This window comes from Cupressus sempervirens, chromosome 8 (genome assembly GCF_028749045.1).
Source record: "Cupressus sempervirens isolate cs-2001-9-10 chromosome 8, ASM2874904v1, whole genome shotgun sequence".
NCBI classification, from domain to species: Eukaryota; Viridiplantae; Streptophyta; class Pinopsida; order Cupressales; family Cupressaceae; genus Cupressus; species Cupressus sempervirens.
In genome coordinates, this window is record NC_143125.1 from 755,371,691 (window position 1) to 755,392,561 (window position 20,871).

At 33.9% G+C, this 20,871-nt stretch overlaps 1 protein-coding gene across 2 annotated transcripts in view; it reads right to left on the reverse strand.

Moving 5' to 3' along the window:
* Window positions 1–12,137, reverse strand: part of LOC149544628 (tRNA-splicing endonuclease subunit Sen2-1-like) — a 62,201-nt gene extending 50,064 nt beyond the window's left edge. The window contains exons 1-2 of one of the 2 annotated variants that reach the window (XM_089795221.1): window positions 11,800–12,137; window positions 10,601–10,728 (exon numbers count right to left, since the gene is read on the reverse strand). In XM_089795221.1, the coding sequence (XP_089651347.1) occupies window positions 10,601–10,728; window positions 11,800–12,043 (372 nt within the window). In that variant the 5' untranslated portion in view covers window positions 12,044–12,137. The remainder of the gene's footprint in view (window positions 1–10,600; window positions 10,729–11,799) is intronic. The other variant, XM_089795222.1, reaches the window with a different exon arrangement.
* Window positions 12,138–20,871: the final 8,734 nt, after the last annotated feature.

Genomic DNA, 20,871 nt, shown 5'->3' on the forward strand with positions numbered 1-20,871 from the left:
ACTCAAGATCCCCCAAAGACTACATATGTCATGCATGTACAATCAAGTATTCTACCATGGGAAGAAAAGGAGACAGTTGGACCCCCCCGTTATGGATAATGTCTTACAAAAACAATGAGTGCTTGAAGACAAAACATAGTCCAACGACTACAAACAACATTTCTTCCCTTGGGAAGAAGATAGACAAAGTACAGATGTAGGAACACTTCCCATTCTAGATAGGAATTAGGACGTAAAATCCAATGGAAGTATGATAATGCTTCTCTAAAATCTGCTTGTGTGTCGCCATGTCCTTAGATGATGAGGATGTTACAAACCAAATAACAACGTTCGCCATCACAATAGAAGGTGGCAAGCAAGGAACCAATGGAAATTGATTGTGAACAAGCTCCAAAGACAAAGACAAAGTGACAACATTGGTGCCACAACTATCATTAAACATGAATGCCCTTTGAAAATTGAATGGGAGTCTCTGAGCTCGAAGAATCCATTACATAACCATCACCAACCTAAACCAAGCAATGTGAAATATCAAGTAAATAAGAGACTCATGAATATCAATCTCCAAAAAGGGTTTAGAAGATTCTCCAACTATGATGAAGTTGTCATCAAAGACAAGAGAAACTCCCTCAAATGTTTCCCAAATCTGAAATGGGAGACCACAAATAATGAGCCAATATCTAGCAAATAGGAATCCCAATCAAGAAGACAGATAGATATCTCTTACAATGACTCACTGAAATCACCAAAAAAAGATGAATGTGATCTCAACAGAAGAAGTAGGAGCTGCAAGTGGAGTCGCTGGATCATCCTTACTCTAGTGTTGCATTATATTTAATCTCCTTTAAGGCTTCATCATTGTAGGGAATGTTATTTGCGTCATCAAGTGGAAGCTGACAATCTGCAACACAATTATCTAGGAATGGAGCAACATTTGGATCTCCAAAATGCTCCGAAATAATAGTCCAAACAATGTGTAGGCATTAAATACCCATGATCTTGGAGTAGATATCATGGCAAATATCCAAACTAAGACTCAAGCCAATCAATCCTCTGATATGTCATTCTTATCTTCCCAAACTATTTTCTTCCATTGTGTCTTTGGATAGGGAATGAGTCCATAAAGATGAGGCAAGAGGTTGAGCCATCAACAATGTGTGATATCTCCTTTTGCTCGTGGCTCATAAGTACCCTTACTCAAAGTTATTATAGAAGCATGTATTCTATAATACATTAATGATACACTTCTCAAATAAAAAATATAGATCAACAAATGATTACACCCCACAACTTGGCTATAATAGACTTAGATCACTGTGGAAAAGACCAAACTAAAGTATATGCATTACAATTGCAAAACTAAGACAAATTCAAAAAGTAAAATTTCTGATCACGGTTACTATAATCTGATGGTACCACAGTAAAATATAGAAAAAAAAATGCACTTGAAAAGGACTACATGAGTGCAAAGAAAGGCTTGAAAGTTGCAAAATGGAATTAGTGATTTTTTTTAAAAACAAGGCTTCACCATTGTGTAGAGCACGAAATTCTACCCAAAACGAAAAAGATGCTTGAAAAAAGGAGTTTGGATGACTAAGATATTGTCATTTGAAAATCGATTGCCTAATTATTTTTTCTAAATTATTGTCGTTGCGCCTCCAAACTTCAAATGGCTCTAGATTTGGCCTTAGGGTTTGTGGACCTCCTCAATGTGATGTCAACTTCAAATTTGCACTAGCAAAGTCTGATTTTGACCTGCAATACAAAAACAAAAAATACAAAACCCCAAATTGCACCAAAATTTTCTCCCAATAGAATATGCAATGGTGATGTCCAAATAGCCTTATTCCGCATCCACAATCAAATCAAGCCAAATTTGCTACTCTTGAGAAGTCTTCATACCTTGAGAGCTTCCATACCATGTTAGAGTTTTAGGTGACTCTACAAGAGAATGGCAGGACAATTGTATTAAGATCAAATGAAAGATCAAGATAACTTCCACAAGAGAATGGCAAGACAATTGCATTAAGATGCAAGAATGACATTATTGATAATAGACAAGATTGGATTACAATACTATAATTGATGGATTAAATTGATTCATCTATAATGATTTACAATGTAGATGTGTCTGCTTATATAGGCAACGCAATAAGTGACTATGATAAGAAGTAGTCATCACCCACACAAGGTGGAATTGCATGTTCACGAAATGTGGATCATTCTCCATTATGTAAAAAAGTATGTCCTATGTGCGGAGGATGATAATGTGATAAGAAAACTAAAGATGGATCTCACACAAAAATGGAATGTGATAACAACTATCACCACCTAAAATGGAATTTCTCCTACACCATGTGCAAATATAGGTATATCATATGTAAACTATTATGTCATGCATTATCCCAAGTAAGCTCAAGTAAAGTGTAATTACAAATATTTAATTGCGCCAACAAGGCCAAATCCAACTATGTTTTTTTGGAGGTATTTGTTATGATGTGCATGTGTGCGCATGTCTATGTAGGTGTGGATGCCTCTGTGTGTGTGTGTGTGTGTGTGTGTGTGTGTGCGCGCATGCTGATACAAGTCTAATGAGGTCATTTGCTGAAGAAGCATAGCATGGTAATGTTAGCCAAAAATGCTGCCCCCCCCCCTCCCCAAATATTTGAATTTAAATGTCTCAGCCCACCCAAATATCAAATAATGCCAAAAAGAAACGCGAAATAAATGAAATAAAACCTTATTGTATTTCCATATTTTCCAAAGTTTATTTCTCGGCCCTACAACTTTTGAAACCATCAGATCTTGCATAGATCCACGGTGGGCACTTTCCTGCATTATGAAATTGTTCTATCTTTATGCAATGTGGGCAAGCACTTCGTTGCCATGTGGCATGTGGGTCCTATTTCTTATGGGCTACAGATGAAGTAAAAGTGTCAAGCAAGCTGTCAGGTGAGTTGGCATATAGCTGGATTGCTATTAATGATCACTTTCCCTCATTTTGTATTTTGTCAAAATTTCTAACAATGCGGGGAAGCGACGTTATGACATGTGGACTGGTGGGTCCGTCCTTTTGTGTGGACCGCCAGGGCTAAAAGGTAGTGCCAGAGGGGATGCCAGGTCGTGCTGAGGTGGATTTCCTTCTAGTTGCTTCATGTTGATTCGCTAGGAAGGGTGACGTGTTGTTGTGTTGGATGTTGAGTAGTCCGTAGGCCCGAAAGTTTAGAGGGGCAAGCGTAGTAATAACGAAGGTTTCAAACGATCATCGATCTTTCGTAGATCGACGATCAACGCTTTTCCACATTTTGGAATTGCAAGGACTTTAAGCAATGTGAGGAAGCGCCTAAAGGCCACGTGTCCTTGCGGGCCTGGGTGGTAACAACAACAGTAACATCACGGTTAAGTCGTGGTTTCTTAGACAATCACTGTTAGGGTTTTAAAGGATGGCACAGTTATGATGGACAAGATGGTCAAACCATGAAGACTTTGCAAGGTGGTGGAAAGATAAAAGACTATTGGCCCATGTGGCTCATCTTGGTTGCAAGACTCTGTTGACCTGTTGACCTTGCTGATTTGTGAGCCAGAAACGAAGGAAAATTGGATTTTCTTGCACAATCCGATCTTTCTAATTAATCCCAACTACTCCAAGTTAATGCTAGGTTTAAACGACGCAAAGGACACTCTTCCCACCATCTGATCATCCATTTTGAGGAGTTTTAGCATTGATTGGTACCTTTTCCATCACTTCAGAGTTTGCTCCAGTCAGGGTTTCGATGATTTGCATGCCTCTACAAGTGTACTGAATCAAATCTATTGTTTGGATCATCTTGAGCATTTAATGGCAGTGGTTGTGGAATAACTTAAGTTAGAAATATCTCAGTTAGGGTATAATTTAGTGGCTAATATTCGTAAATTGGCTAATTTTAGAATTTTTTGGCTAGTATTTTGGCTAATAATTTAAGATTTGATACAATCTAAATCGCCATAGTTTTATAAAATTCAATTCTAGAATATTTAAAATCGCTCAATAATTTATTTTATTGAAAAATTTAAACTCAAATATTCGCCACAATATTCGTTACATGAATAGATTTGAGTAACCTAAATATAATATATTATTGGAGAAATTAATTATCATAATTATTAGTTAATTTAGGGATATATCACCAATATTTATTATTCACTATTGATTTAAAGTATATGTAACGATTCTCATAACATTCCACAAGGTAAAAAAATGTTCAATTTTGATTTGTAATATTCCATGGTGATTAATGAACTTCCCATTATTATTGAGATTCGTCAATATTTTATACAAAAAAAATTATGATTCAAAAATAATCGCCAAAATTAATCATATTTAGAATAAAAAATTGAGAGTTTCACCAATATAAATAATTTTGTTTTTTCAAAATAATGAAATATTCGCCAATATTTTATATCTTTTTTTGGAGGTGGCTTTCTTAAAGTTTACCCTGATCTCAGTTATGCCTGAGTTATAAAGGCAAATTTTGTAGTCTTTGTAAGGGTTGATCTTTCTCTCATTCTCTAGTTTGCTTCTATGCATTCTCACGCCTCTAAGCCATTGTAATCCTCTGCTGAGTCTTTTTTAGCCATTAAAACACTGTGTAAGATTTATTTGCCTCTGGTTAATGTTCTTGTCTATATTCTGCAATTTGCATGATTGTATCTGCTTTTGGCATTTGAATGATATTAAGTGAAGTCTCTTCCTATAGCAACTTTTTGTTGTCTGATCTACATGTGGTTGTTGAATTAGGCTAAGTCTGAATCTGTATTCTTTGAGGTTATAATTGGTTAACTGTGCATTTATGAGTAGAGAGAAGGTCAAAACCCTCTATTTTAGTGCATCACCCCTTAGGTTAGAATAGGTAGATTCGCTTTCTATGCATTTCTTCTCCCTTTTCCTCTCCAAGTGTAGTTAGGTGCCCCCTAATAGTAAAGGAAGCTGGCCTTCTCCGAAGACTCAATCTCACAATTCAAGTCCCACAGCTTGGAGGTTGTTTCCATGTTTCACAAGATTGTCCTTAGGTAAAAACTTTGGACAAGAGTGCAAACTTTTGTAACAAGTAGTCATTCCCATTATTGCTTGGCATAAACATTTAATTGTGTCCCTATTTGTACTAAATACATTCTTCAGTAAATAGTTAAGTTTGTCCTTGTTTACTCAAATCTAAATGAGTGCAAGGTGCGCTCCAATTCATGTATTATGTGTGTCCCTCAACATATTGTGAGTGTGTAGACATTCAACAATTAGTTGTGCTTTTATGTAAGTTGAGCTATTTTGTGTGTCCTAGTTTACATACAAAGTCATTGTTGGAAATTAAGAGAGTAACTAAGAGGGGAGGGGTGAATCAATTACCACAAAACAATTCCCTATCCCTAGATGTCAAAACAAACTTTATTAATAATGAAATTCTTTATCCAGCTCAATTAAGACTAAGTTCTTCCTGTAACTTGGTTAACAAAGTAGTCTTATGAATATTAATCTATTTTAACCTTTAGTAACTTAGTTGCAAAAACATAAAGCATAAAGCAAATAACATGAACACAGATGACACTAAGATTTAATGTGGAAAACTAATTTATGAAAACCACCACACAACTAATTACAATATTTTCACTCTTCTGAAGTGAGCCCTATTAGGAGCCAAACTTGTTAAAGTTTACAATACATACTATTATGTATGACCTTTTTAGAGGATTTAGTTCACCCTATTAAGAGTGGCTTGGTTAGAGGTCTTCAAACACTTCAATCTTGAAATGCTGCTTTGTTAGAGGATTTACAATCTGACTGTTAAGTCAACTCTATTTAGAGATTTCTTAATTACTACAATGGTTAGAAGGTAACAGTAATTTGACTTAATTTATGAAGCAACTTCTTCTTGCAGATTCAGATCTTTGTTTGGCTTGACTTTTGGATCCTTGATGATCAAAATATTCTTTGTTGCTTATCTTCCACACTTGCCTGCTCTTTCCTTTTCTTTGATCACATATCCATCTTTTTCCACATCATTCACACTCTCCTCCACTTCTTGAACTCTCTTATATATCATAAGCTTTGCCAAGTCAGCTTGAGTGCCTTTTCAAATAGCCATTAAACATCCAACTAGTCGACCTCAATTAGTCAATTAATTAACAAGTGTAATCTGCTAATACTCGATTAATACTCGGATTAACCACCAAGTTTATACTGAGATTTCTTCATTGCTCGACTACTTGGTAAGTACTGAGATTCCTTTGATGCCCGACCACTCGGTTAGTACTAACATTTGTGTAACATCAATGATAACATACAGTTAGAAGAATTGTATCCAAAAGTCATTTCTCTCTTTGTTTCAAGACTAGGATGTATTAGGATCATAGTTGTGTTAGTTACAGGTTTGAATTACTAAACCTACTACATATGTTTTTTTTATTTAAGATTAACAAACTAAGGATTTTAATTTGTAACAATGCCCAAAGAATAGATCTAGTGATTATTGTGTTAGTTGTTATTAAACTAGTGTACATAGCTTCTAACTGAGGAAAAGGCGAAAGTGCCACTTAAAAATAAGAGTCAAAGTTATTGCATATTTATGCCACAATATTATAAATAATATCATCTTCTTATCATGTGTTTCATTGCAAATTTCAATAGGGCTACCAATCCACTTGTTTTAGCATACACAATAGAAAACAGGAGCAATGACATTAATTCCAAATATCGTTATGAGAGCAACCAGATGCTCATCCTATTCAATCGTGACCAACACATCATCAATCAATATTGCTCTTGTAATTATCAAAAATCCTCTTAATGAGTTGATTAAGCCGAATGAATATCAAACTATCCAACAAATCCAAATTCATCCTTTTTCAAACATGCTTAAGAAACTTCCAAGCACTTAATGGCAGTCAACAAAGAGATCCTCCAACATTTGTGTCAAAAATGTATGAAGGCAATCAATCATATTCTTAGCATGGTCAGCTTTGACAAGAGAATGTTGCTCTCCATCAATCCACTTCACAATGTCATGTACCAAGAAGAGCTCAAATGGGTGAGTAAATGAATTTGAAGGAATCATCCAATGGAAGTAACTGGTGGTGGCAATCTTGGCTAGACTTGAGAAATGAATGAGCACTCTACTCTTCAACACAATCTAGAGGCGCATAGATGCATAATGAATATTCTTTAGGTTAATTTATTTTCATATTTCAGTAAATCTTATCTTTTTTTGGCATCCAACAAGTGTCTTTTAAACAATGTTACCTTAGTATTGGGGTATGTCGAGACGGTGGGACGCTGGCACGAGTTTCCAGGACGTAGGGAAAATGGGCCTCATCTTCAGGATGACTGGGGGACGGCAGGGGGATGGCGGCAAGGGGAGGACGGTACAGGGAGGGGTGTTTTATAGTATACACATAGAACTTGAAATGCTAGTTATGAAATGATGTTTCACTAGAACATGGAAAATTAAAATAATTGAACATAGCAAAATTGCAACATGAGCTAGAACTATTGAACATTCAACCTAGCAAGATATTACATACCCAATAGTAACATTCAAAAATCAAAATTCAAATAGAAATTCAAGTACCCATCCCAGCGGTAGCATGGTTGCGGAATGGTGAAGGTGGGGGTGCTTGAGTACAGGGACGTCTCAGGGATGGTGGCTTCAATGTTTTGGGACGAGGGTGCGAGTCCCCAGGTTACACAACTTTTAAACTCTCATATTACTAGTATCAAAGTTATACCTATTGTATATCCCCTTAAATATTAAATAGTTTTGAAGGAATCTTGTAAGTTTTATCTTAATATCAATAAATATATTTTGTTTAGACATTTCCATTTTGTTTGTTTTTACCATTTTTTTCTCAAGACATGTTAGTACCTACATGTTTGTGTATGATCGTAAATTGTAAGCACCTTATGGGTGTGTACAATCTCATGATTGTTTAGCAACACCTTAGTCTGTTTCCATCTTAACATGCATGTTGGGACTTTGTACTGAATGAACACCTCTATTGAAATATGAGTTCTGTGTTAATTCAATTTCATCATAAATCAATATGAGCCCTTATTTTTAGGTGTGATCCTATATTATTTCTCCAATTCAATCATTTATTAGCCAGCATGGGCCCCTATCTTACTATTTGTGGCCTTTGTGCTTCTTTCCGACATCAAAATCAGTTGTACCTCAGAATCTCAAATCCCCTCACTATGTGGGACTTGTGCTTCTAGTTTCATACCTAATTAGTGAGAAGAAGGTGCCCAAGCCATCTTCTTCCTCAATGTTTTGCCCAAAATTTGAATCATGGACCCACCTTGTAGATCTAGCGGGATTTTTAATTTATGTTGACCTCCTTCGAGTTTTCAGCCTCAAAATGTTGTGAGAAGATGTAAAAGCAATCTATCTCTCCACATTTGAGAATCAATCATTCACAATCAAACAATCAAAGTTGAAATTCAAGAGCTCTCTTACAATTTCACATCTAAGCATTCTCAAGCAAGATCTCAAGAATTTTAAGGTATTTTCAAGAAGAAAAAAATTGTGAGTCAAGCTCCTTTCCCCCATTGAAGGCGAAGAAAAGGAGTCCACCATCAAGGGAGAAGATCATGGAGCAAGCATCCATCTACATACATTCAAGCATCATGGAAAACTACAATATCCATTACACAAGGTTTTGTCTTTCATGATTTCCTTTTGGGTTCTTCGTGTGAAGTCAAAGCTATTGCATCAACATACTTGATCACATTCAAAGAAGCATTTGCATTGCTTAATGTAACACAAGGACACATCCCCCCTAAACCCCCATGAACCCATGAGGGGAAATCCCCGCACCACCTCCTTCACATCACCATCTTGCCACCTAGAGTTTTTGCAAGCAAAAGTTGTAGTTGCAGCACTTGTGGTAGAAACAGGGTTATTGGCTATTGTAAAGGTCACTGTTACACACACACACACACACACACACACACACACACACACACAAACTACACACTACATATGCATATTTATGAATGTATTTACATGATTTTGTACTTGTTTTGATATCATGCTACTCGTTGCAATCATCTTTATGATATTTTTAATATTCATGTTGCAATTTTGCTATGTTCAAGATTTAGTATTATAATTGATTAGTTCTTATACTATTATACATCATTTCATAACTAGCATTTCAAGTAAAAGCTGCATTTGCAGCACTTATAGTAGAAATAGGGTTATTGGCTACCCTAAAGGTCACTATTACACACACGCGCACTACATATGCATATTTATGAACGTATTTACACGATTTTGTACTTGCTTTGATATCATGCTACTCGTTGCAATCATCTTTATGATTTCTTTTTATATTCATGTTGCAATTTTGCTATGTTTAAGTATTTGGTATTATAATTTATTAGTTCTTATACTAATATACATCATTTCATAACAAGCATTTCAACTACTATCTGTGTAGAATATTACAGCACCCCCGCTCCACCCCCCCTCACCCACCCGTCATCATCCCCAAATTGAAGCGGCTGCTTCCCTCATCTAGGAACCCTGTCCCGACGTCCCCCAAGTGCTCATATTACACTGTCATTGCTAAGGTATGATATACTTCATTTTTCAGATCTTGCCTCTACCATATGACAACATACTTTCATTTACTTTATTTCATTTCAAGGCTGTTTCCAACCCAGGGTTTGATTGAGGCAAACCCCTCTACACAACCATTTTCCTAATTTTTCTGTGTGCAGGAATAGGTGACCAACTTGTCGTTCCAAATCAGGAATGTACAGGATCTGGCAGCCAGTCTACAACCGAGCTTAGTCAAAAGTGTTGGGAATAGGATGCCTTACTCACTCTCTTCTTTGAAACAGAACACCCAGAGTGACCTCTTCCCTACAAATCAGCCTCAAATTGAAATCACGGATTACTGGTGCTACGTGCTTGTTGATTTGGTACCTGTGTGTGGATGTTTGTTTTGTGCTATACTACGTACTCTTTGTCTTGTCATTTTTGCCTATTTTGTCTTCTATCTTGCATCATCCAATCATATTTCTCTAAATCAACTCATCTAATCATCCACAGCGAAAAAATCATTGCAGTTATTTAGTTCTTAAGTCCTCTTAAGGCTAGTGGGTCATCTTCCTTCCAATTGTACAATAGGGAAAGAGGAAGGATCCCCCATAGTCCCCTTTTGCTACTGTAACAGTTTGTTTACTGCTTATTCCTTCAACACAAATAGTTCAATCAAAAAAAAATAGGCATAGAGCATCTGGATTGTGTGTACTATATTGAAGTTGACTGAACAGTTATATCTGGACGTAGAATATATTTTAAATTTTTTATCAAACAAACACATAGCGTTGCACAATGACAACTTCAAACACCTGTCCATCTCAAGCATGCATCGGTAACAATAGCTTGTAAATAAATATAGCAACACCTTGCAAGAACTTACTGACATATCTAGTTTCACTTTAAAATTGCAATGCATAAAATTTGAGAAAGAAATACAAACATCAAAAAAGGAGATTGATATTTTGTGCATTTGGGGAAAACAATCAATAAGGGGAAAAAACAATGTAGATAGATTGACATACTTCCACAGAAGAACGACAAATTTTAAGACAGTTGAGTGAGTAGCTGAGATAAAAAGCTTCTTCTAAACCCAACTGAAACCACTGTAAACTACCAATTTGCTCCTCCCTAGCAAGAATAGCTCTTCTTCCTGGGAAATTTCACAACAGTTACTGGTAATTTCAAATATTTTTTGTTGTCAAGCTACAGACTACTGTTTCAACTGATAACTAAGAAGAATAGAATCGGCCACTCAAACTCCTGACCAACATTAAATTTATAGGATGTCCAACCATATTCAGCACACATAAACATACATATTTTCTAAACGAAATTGAAGAACCTTTTGTAGAATTCAATGCAAATTGAAAATTAAAAATTTGAAACAATATTTATAATCTAAAAATGCATAGTTAATATCAAAACATACAAAACCAGCTTACATGTTCAAACTATATTTCGGAAAATTTGCTAACAGAATGGAGAAACAATGAATAAAATAAAATAAAACAGTATCATGAGAGATTGAAATAAATTGTACCTTTTTCTAATACTAGAAATTTTGTGATGAAATATAAAATTTGACATGACACCCCAACTACTCACCACTGTTTGTAGAATTTTACACATGTTCAATATTTTGATCTATAGAAACTTAGAAAGGATTCATACTAAATTATCTTTTACTGAAATATTCAATAAAGTTGTAATATCTCAGTTGGCCTTATCAAACTTATCATCTGCCCAGCTGTGATTTAATCATTGATTTAGACATCGTAAAAAGAACACTAAGTTAAAAGCTGAGGAGAGCGTAGATCTTTTGCATTCGACCCACAGAAGTTTTCCTCAAATAAAAACCAGGGTCTCATAGTTATCTGCTGGCCGAATCAAGATATTAAGAGCGTTTGAATCGTTCAAAACAAATTAATTAAACCTTTGTTCGGGTGGATGGACTTGGCCAAGTGCATTAATACCCTAAAGCCGATCTCTCCCTCGACCTCACTATTAAGGCCTTTAATTGAGTCCTCTCGTAACGGTCAAGCATCTCACATAAACTCATTTATTTGAAAACAGGATATTCTAAGTAATTCTCAAAAATATTTAAAAACTATTACAATGCCAGAATTGCACAGGTTTTGAACATTTTTTCCCAAGTGACTGCCATGTGCATGTGGTTAAAGGAAAGGACAAAAAAAAGTATTTCTCAGTTCTTTAAACTTACCTTTGAATGAAGATGAAGATGCAAAATCGGCCGTGATAATGGGACGCCCCAAGCAAGCTCTGTTTAACAACTTCGTTTGCTCGGAATCTGCTTCCAGAAGCACGGCTGATCCAGTTAAAAGCCCATAAATCTGAGATTGCTGAAAAGAGGATTGAAGCTGTCTAATTATGTTCGACATTGGATCTCCAACAGCAATCCCCGCTGCATCTCTGCCCTTCCATCTCGCACCACCACCTCCTTCCATGAACTTAACCAAATTATTTCGCAGAGGGAAGATGGATTTTTGATGAAATGGTTTTCTCGAACAAAACTACAAAATTATTAGCTATATATCGAGAAGACAAAATTACTACACTAGAGAATTTAATCCCACTTCTAGTCATGATGAAGGCCTATATAAGAGCACCTATTAATTGGAGAGCAAAAATGTTGCTAGCACAAATCAGAACTAGTTTACACCAGCTGAGGTGTGAAACAGGTAGATGGCAGGTTTCAAAAGAAGAGTGGAGAGACAGAATTTGTTTACTATGTAATATGGGAGTGGTAGAGATGGAGCACCATTTTGCCAAGGAATGTCTGACATATAGTGACATCAGATCGAGGTATGCAGAGCTATTAGAGAATAGAGACTTGAACTACTTATTTGAGGAGGATCAAGTGAAGAGAACAACAGCTTTGATTATCAAAATTCAGTGACAAAGAGACATGTTAACCAAAAGCTTATAACTAGATTTGATTCTCTCCTTCCTAGAGGTTTCTTGTGTGGGTCCCATAGGCTAATCTAGCCTCATGGATGTTATTAAAATATTTCATACATTCATTCGTTTACAAGCCTCGAAAGAAAGGGACGCAGCTATCCTCCTTCACGAATCGTCCATCCTACTATTATGCATACAAACCATCCATCTTTGACATAACAAATGAAGTAAACGAATACCTTGTCAATGAAAGTAGACCTTACTTCATCTTGTACGATTTCATTGATGGAAATTCATCTCACATGGAATGCATTATTTAGTTTTAAAAGACAATCCTTCTTTTATAATCATATTATTGTTTAAAAAAAATCAATTATTATTATTTTCTCATTTTAAAATTATTAGCTTAAATTGTGTGTTTTGACATCAAAGTGTCTTATCGTATGAATATTTGATTGCTTGTTCAACATGATCGCAGGCTGAAATTGTTCTTAGGTGCTCAAAAACATAGTGTTTTTTTTATATCAAAGGAGTTCGGCTTATCATAGGAAGATTATATTTCTCATCGACATGATCACACACCAAAATTATATATTTTTTACTTTTCACATAATCACAAGTGGGTCTAAAGAAAAAAAAATCTTGGTGCGATCTTGCACAATCCCTTCATGCAAAAATGACTTGTAATGTCATGCAAAAACTAAAATAGGTTGTAGTTTCAACGTGTAACATTGTGACATTGAATGAGCAAAAAAGGCTTCCTACGATAAGCCAAACTCATTAAACAAGCTCTTACGATGTTCGAAAATGCACAACAATTTCGACTTGCACTACATCGCAACATGAAATCCCATCCTGTACAAATGACTTGCAATATCATGCAAGTATGAAAATACATTGTAGTTTCAGCCTACATAACATTACAACAGGATTTCCCTTTCCTCACAAAAGGCTTGCAATGTCACGCAAGCACGAAAATATACTATAGTTTCGATCTACATAACTTCACAACTTTGTGATGTCGAACGAGCAAAAAATTATTTCTTCAATAAGCCAACTCATTCAATGAAGTTACTTCGACACACAAAATTGCACATCATCGCAATATCACAACAAGGAGTCCCTTCGCTTCAAACGGTCCTGTGCTTTTGCACAAGCATGAATATGCACGACAATTTTCGACCTACAAATGTTGAATGAGCAAAAAGATATTCATTTGATATTTGACTCATTCGATGTGGCTCCTTCAAACACAAAGCTACACAATGTTTTCGTACACCCAAGAATGCCCAAAACTGCACAACTATATTTGGCCAAAAACTGCAGAACTTATCCCATGAAAGATGTCTATGATCAATTATCTATAATGGGATAAATGATGACAAAAAATCTCAATAATTCCATTCATGAAAAAAAGTAGTTTGTGAGCATAAACATGGGAAAAAAATGAATAACATAATTTGGAATTATATTATATTATTTAGTGAAGAACAGTAAAAATAAGAAGTACATAATCGAAAAAGGAAAAAGTCAAAGTACCTTTTTTTCTTCCTATGAGTATAGTCAATGATTTTTCTTAATTAGTCATTCTAATGCATAATATAAAAATATTCTTCACAACTTAAATGAACATCTCTTCATATATAGCACATCTAAAGATTACTTATGTAAATCGCTCATTAAAAAAGATATTGAAACTCAACATCACAAGTCTTTTGTGAGCAAAAGGAAATCATGTTATGATATTATGCCAGTGTATTTTCATACTTTTTGTAACATCGTAAGTCATTAGTGAAAAAAGTAAAATCATGTTGCAATGTCATGCCAATATATTTTCGTGCTTGCATGGCATCGCAGGCCTTTTGTGCAAGAAGGAACTTCATGTTGCAATGTTACACAAGCTAAAACTGCGGTGTGTTTTCATATTTTTCGTAACATCGCAAGGTCTGTAAGAAGGAAAAATTTTCTTGATGTAATGTTGCAGAATTTGAATAAGATAAATTATTGGTTGATTCCAAAAGAAATTGATAAAAATATTCTTCACAACTTAAACAAATATCTCTTAATATACAACACATCTAAAGATTACTTATATAAATCGCGCATTAAGAAAGACATATTAAAACTTGAAGATAACAAAATAGATGTAGTTTATTTCTATTAATAAGTGAATAATTACAGAGACTTTATAATTTATATCTCCCAAATCACTTAAAAGATAAAGCAAAATCATTGGACTTGAAAATCATACTAAGAATGTATTAGAAAGGTTCTAATCAAGCTTGAGAAAGGTAGCAATTGCATAGTTCCACTTGTATTCCACATTATTAGTGACATCCAATACATACCAATGAAATAGATAATCAACCCTCCACTCCTCCATTGATTCCTCATCTGCCTTTGTATAGCTTAGATAATAAAGAGGAACCTTAAATCCATCTCCATCTAACACATGTATTTCTCCTCTTCCTTTGCCTCTACACTTTTTTTCCATCGCGGTTTCTTCAAAAAATCTTCCAATGATGGCATGTGTTGCATCAACCTGCTAAAACTTCCACTTGAAAGTTCATGTTCTCCACCATGCCCTCCAAAAATTCACAATACAAGCATTAATAGCCCTTTGTGATTTCTAGCATTCAAACAACATCTATTACTTGTACTCAAATCTAAATATATAAATTTCAAAATCTAAATGAAGAGGACATAGATATTGATCATCTTCATGAATGAGAATTGCATATAAAGATGTGGTGATTTCCTCTCATAAGTCTAGTTTTGAACCATCCTCTACAATAACCAAACTAAAATATATACCAAATATTGATTGCTCTCACTAAGAAAATTACTTCTTCCATTGCTAAATTTCCTACAAATATTTTTAAAACTTAGAATATATCTACAAAATAATCCTACGTAAATCATCTACAAAATAATATTTTTTCGAATAAAAAATACATAATAAGAAAGAACATGAATAAATTACTTTAGATCTACAACAACATAAAAATTACCAAAACGCAAAATTGACCCCTTAGAAGCTCTGGAAGGAATGGTGTACAAATGAACAAATGAGAGCAACAAAAATAAGACTTAAAACTATATAGGGGGGGAATTGATTCAAATTCTTGGCGGGAGATTAGTTTTTAAAAAATATAAGATTGGCTAAAAAGTTTGTTTTGTTAAGTTTGTTTCGTCTCTTGCATCATCACACATGATGTGGGTATGAATATGGTAGCATGTCTTATACTAGTAGATACATGCATAGCATGCACAATTTATCGAGAGATTAGCTTGTCCCAAAAGAAAATGCTTCACACACATCATCCTCTTATAATTAATTTTCATTAAACCTAGGCCTATATGTTTTATGTGCTAATGAATCTAATAGAGATTTTGAAGTGACATTATTTGCCAAAATAATAATAACAAGTGCCACATAATGACTAGTATTTGCGATCATTTTAAATTATATTGTGGAAAGAAAAAATTGTATTGTAAATGATAAGATGTTATTAGAAAATATATGATATATTGTATTGTATATTATATTATTATATTATATTTAGATTATATAATAGTATATTTTAGGTATTTTAAATTGTAATACTAATTTGTTGTATGTATATATTATAAGCTTAATATAATAAATATTTAAAATATATAATTATGATATATTATAATATTATTCAAAATATATAAATAATATATAGTACAAATTTTATATAGAGATAATATAATTTGTTGTAATATATAAATTGTTAATAATGAGAAGTTTTAAATTATACAGGTTTATTGAGTATAATTGTATATTTGTAGTTTTATAATAAAAATACATTACCATAAATAACTCATAAATAATGGCAAGTGAAAATTTGGTTGACAAAAATGGAATATGAGGAACCTTTGAAAAATGGTTATTTGAGATAAATAAATTATATAATATAATAAATAAATACCAAACTTTAGAAATTTTTAATATATGAAAATAGTAATAGTGCAAAACAATTTAGTTATTGTACTAATAGTGTAGAAGTGAATGCAATAGTATATTACCAACAACAAATACAATAATAATAATAAATTATATTTGATATAATTATAATTCAATTGAAACTTTATTAGCATTTTTACTATATATATATATATATATATACAGTACATTGTATAGTAAACAATGATAATTATTTGGAGTGTAAATGAATTGATTTTCATAATTTGAAAATGACTTGTGATGCACTAGATTTGTAGACACATTTTTCTATAATCCTAATCCTAATATAATACATTTTTCAATAATCCTAATCCTAATCTAGCTTAACAATATATGTTTTGTGTAATATTTTTGAGGGTACAAAAAATAAATTGAAAATAATTTGATATACTTTAGTTTTAGTTAATGTACGAGAGGTTGAAGGGAAGAAATCACATATAAGATTTTTGGAAATTGTCAGGGAATTGAATCTTCATTGATTAGATTGGCTTATCTCAGGCTTGATTATCTTGGAACTATTTAGAAAATTGATTTTGACAATATGTTGCTCTATCATAATTGTAGTTTGTTAGCTATCTATGAACTATAAACTTCGTAAACTTCTATAGCAAATTATAATTTTTGAGATGCAAATTTCTTTTTGAAAAAATTGTGACAAAGTCTCTTACTTTAATTTAAAATAATAAACTCTTAACTACTTTAATACAACTTTTGCTATTAAATTTTTCCTCAAATGTTAGGGGAAGAGACCTAGTAGCCCGATCCAATGACCGTTAGGGTTTTGTGATAGATACCCCTAATTAACACTTATAAAAAGCCTTAAGAAATAATAACATAGTCTAACAGTAGATACCACGTATATTAATAGTCAATCACACATGTACTAATAATTGATCATTTTTTAGCTTTCTTGGTGAGCGGCTACTAGGGGTGAACATAATGGATATTAGGCAAGTGTTTTAAAATGATAGTTGTCTAGCACTTTGCACTCCACGACCTCTACAAAGAGATCTGTAAATGTCCAAATGTTAAAACCTTAGCTTTAACATCTTGAGTCATCTATAGAGGTACACTAGAAAAATTGATATAATTTGACTTATGATTTAAGAGATATAGGTGAGCAAAGTTAGCATGGGCGACCACTGAGTCTCTTTACTCATTGTCAAGAATTTATTGGAAACAATATATCTTAAATTTAAAAGCAAGGAACAATATATATTAAATTATAAAACAATTATGTACCTTAATTTTAAGCAATACATTTTGCAAATTTCTTTATCACACTTTTACATATTTATTATATATTTGAAATATAAAATACGCATATAAATAGAAAATGAATAGTTTTCTACTTAGTTTCAAATGTAAAACATATAGTATAATGCACCATACTAATGTAAAAAGTTAAAAAAAATATAGAAGATATTTTTAAAAACTTTTAAATTAAATATAAATGCTTATATTTATAAGGGTTTTTAATTTTTATTAATTTGATTTAAAATAGTCGTAATCAATTAAATATCTTAAATTTACAAAAAAAGAAATGATTATTATATATTTATATTAAATACTATAATACAATATCTAAAATATTATTTATCTTATGATTAATTAGCTAGTAGGTTATTATTTGGGGAAATGTTGATCTATTTGTAAGATGTCTTACCCAACAAATGAAAAACCCTTCATGAAAAGTTAAAAATGATGTTGGTCAATGGGCCCTTGGTCTACTGGTGAAGTTGAATGGCTCACAAAGAGCCCACTAGGAATCAAGTCTTGCTGAGTGCAAGGCTTCGACACGAATGAGGTCGAGATCATGCCCCAGGTGATTTTGATGGCATGGATGCCCCTCAGTCCTTGGCTCTAAGCTGAAGAGGTTTCAGGTATGTGTGGGTTCATATCGAGTTCCTAAATCTTTCAGTGGCAGCCTTTTCTTGTTGGTAGCTCATAGGCCTCATGCCCTACTAGGTTGCCTCATAGGTCTAAACCCTTCGTCAACAAAAAACAAAAAAAAACAAAAAAAGAAGCAATTGTAGATTTGCAATTAATGGTTTTTCACCTTCATGTGCTTTGTTGCAACATAGCGAGAGCTGGTGGAGTGCAAGTAAATATGCCAGAAACTTGAAATAAATTAAGTGCCCCACAACTCAAATCTAATTTGGCATGCGTGATGTCCATGACATTGGTCACATGTGTCATGTCATTACTCTGGTTGCACACCAACCCAAAGTCCACCACAGAGGAGTTAAAAAGTGTCATCTAAGAGAATGTTGTTGGCTTTGATGTCTCTGTGGATGATAATGGAGGGGCACTCATGGTGTAGAAACCATAATGTCGAGAAACACCTAACTATAATTTTTATCCTATGTGGCCACTCCATGAGTCCAACAACATTGTACAACCATTCTTCTAATTCTATTTAGTCTTGGATTTCCCCACAAAGCTTAAGACTTTGTGCAAGAATTAACATGGCTATCAACCTCAAATTAAAAGAGTGGATTATTTATCAAATTGTGGTGTATACAAAAGGGTGTATTGTTCTGGTTCCATGTGAATGTAAAGAAACCAAAGTCTCAAATCTCTTTTTCTTCTTTTCCTTTATCATAATGAATGACAAATCTTGATGAAATCATTGATGTAGATCAATATTAACATGTTAATCCGTTAACACAATATATTGTGTACAATTTTTATTTTCCTTTTGCAACAATTTGTTTTCTCATTGCCTATGAATATGGATGTATTTTTTATTTAAAAATATATATTTTTATACCATTTTAATTATATTCATAAATCTTAATCTAAAATATTAGATTTTAAATGTCTTTTAATTTCATATCTATATTCTTTACAACAATAATTAATGATTTAAAATATTATTATTACATATGTTAATTTATATTCTTATTGTATATTATATATTATATATTATATTTAGTAAAATATCATTATTTAAAATATATAATTTAAAGAACTGAATGAAAATGTGCTCTGTTAGGGTTTGTATGGCTTTCATCTGAGCCCTCATTGGTTTGTCACCTGACATACCACATTTACTATGGGAATATGTTTTCATTTATAATGGCCTCAGCCTTCTCTGGCTCAGTAGTTGATGTTGCAGCTGGAGTTGTTGCTATGGGAGAGAATGACATCACCAAACAAAACATTTGCTCAAGTTCATTCCCAAGGTGTTCCATGAGGTAATTCCTCTCCTAATATTGTTTTGAATGTCAAGGATTTTGATAGTGCATGCAATTGGTTAGAGCAACAAACTCTTATTGGGTATTTTGTGGGCCACACTCCTTCTAAAAGCATGTTGCTAGATTGGGTTTCCAAGGTTTGGACGCCTTAGGGTGCTCACCTTGAAGGCATGCAAAGCCTTACCAAAGGCTTTTTCCTTTTTCGCTTTGGCACTTCAAGCCAAGTTGAACATGTGTTTGTTCAAGGTCCCTAGACTACCAAGTCCCCTCTCTTGGTTTTTCAACATTGGTCACGTGATTTTGCCATTTCTAATGATAACAAGCTTAAGGTGTCTATTTGGGTGGAGTTCCCTAGCTTTCCCATCCTATGCTGGTCCTTTTTGTCAGTCATTACGCAAAGTGTTGGCAAGGTTAAATGCCTTGAACCTAACAAGTTTTTCAATGCTCAGCCCTAATGTAGGGTTTGTGTTGAGATCAACCTCTCTTGGGACCTCAAGGATTCTATGGATATCCAGATTGGTGGTACCACCACTTAGAAGGTGCTTTACCTTAACCTTTTGAATACTTGTTATCAGTGCTAGTCTATTGAGCACAAGATTAGGGACTTCTCTTTAATGGACTGCAACCGCCCACCCATCTCGGATGCTAAGCTAGTTATAGTTGTTAAAAAAGATGAATGGACAACAACAGTGAAAAAAAGTAAGGGCTCAGTGACAGCTAAGGTGAACCCTTTACTTGGGGATACAAGTCAACCTAGCCCAAGCCTGGTTCAAGTAGAACCTTTAGTTCCTCTGCTTCATTTCAAACCCTATTATGTAGGAGATAGTGGGAGGTCACACTCTTGAGCCTCAACTCTCATGGATTCTAGCACTGCAAGTGGTGTCAATGATCTCAGAACAAACTCTTCATAGGTCTCATAGACTAGACGACCATGATGAGTATTTTGATAATGGGGAGAAGATTCGAAGAGTCATTTCTATTGATGACTCTTCATTCGATGCTCCAACATATTTGCATAACAACTTCTCCTCTCTTCGAGACAAGGATGACATGCAAGTTGGTTTACAATGAATTATCTCTCATGGAATGTGTGGGTGCTGACAGACCACCCTAGAAAATATTATGTTTGTGACGCTAAGTGCACGCTTGGTAATATTGATGTTCTTTGTCTTCAAGAAGTTAA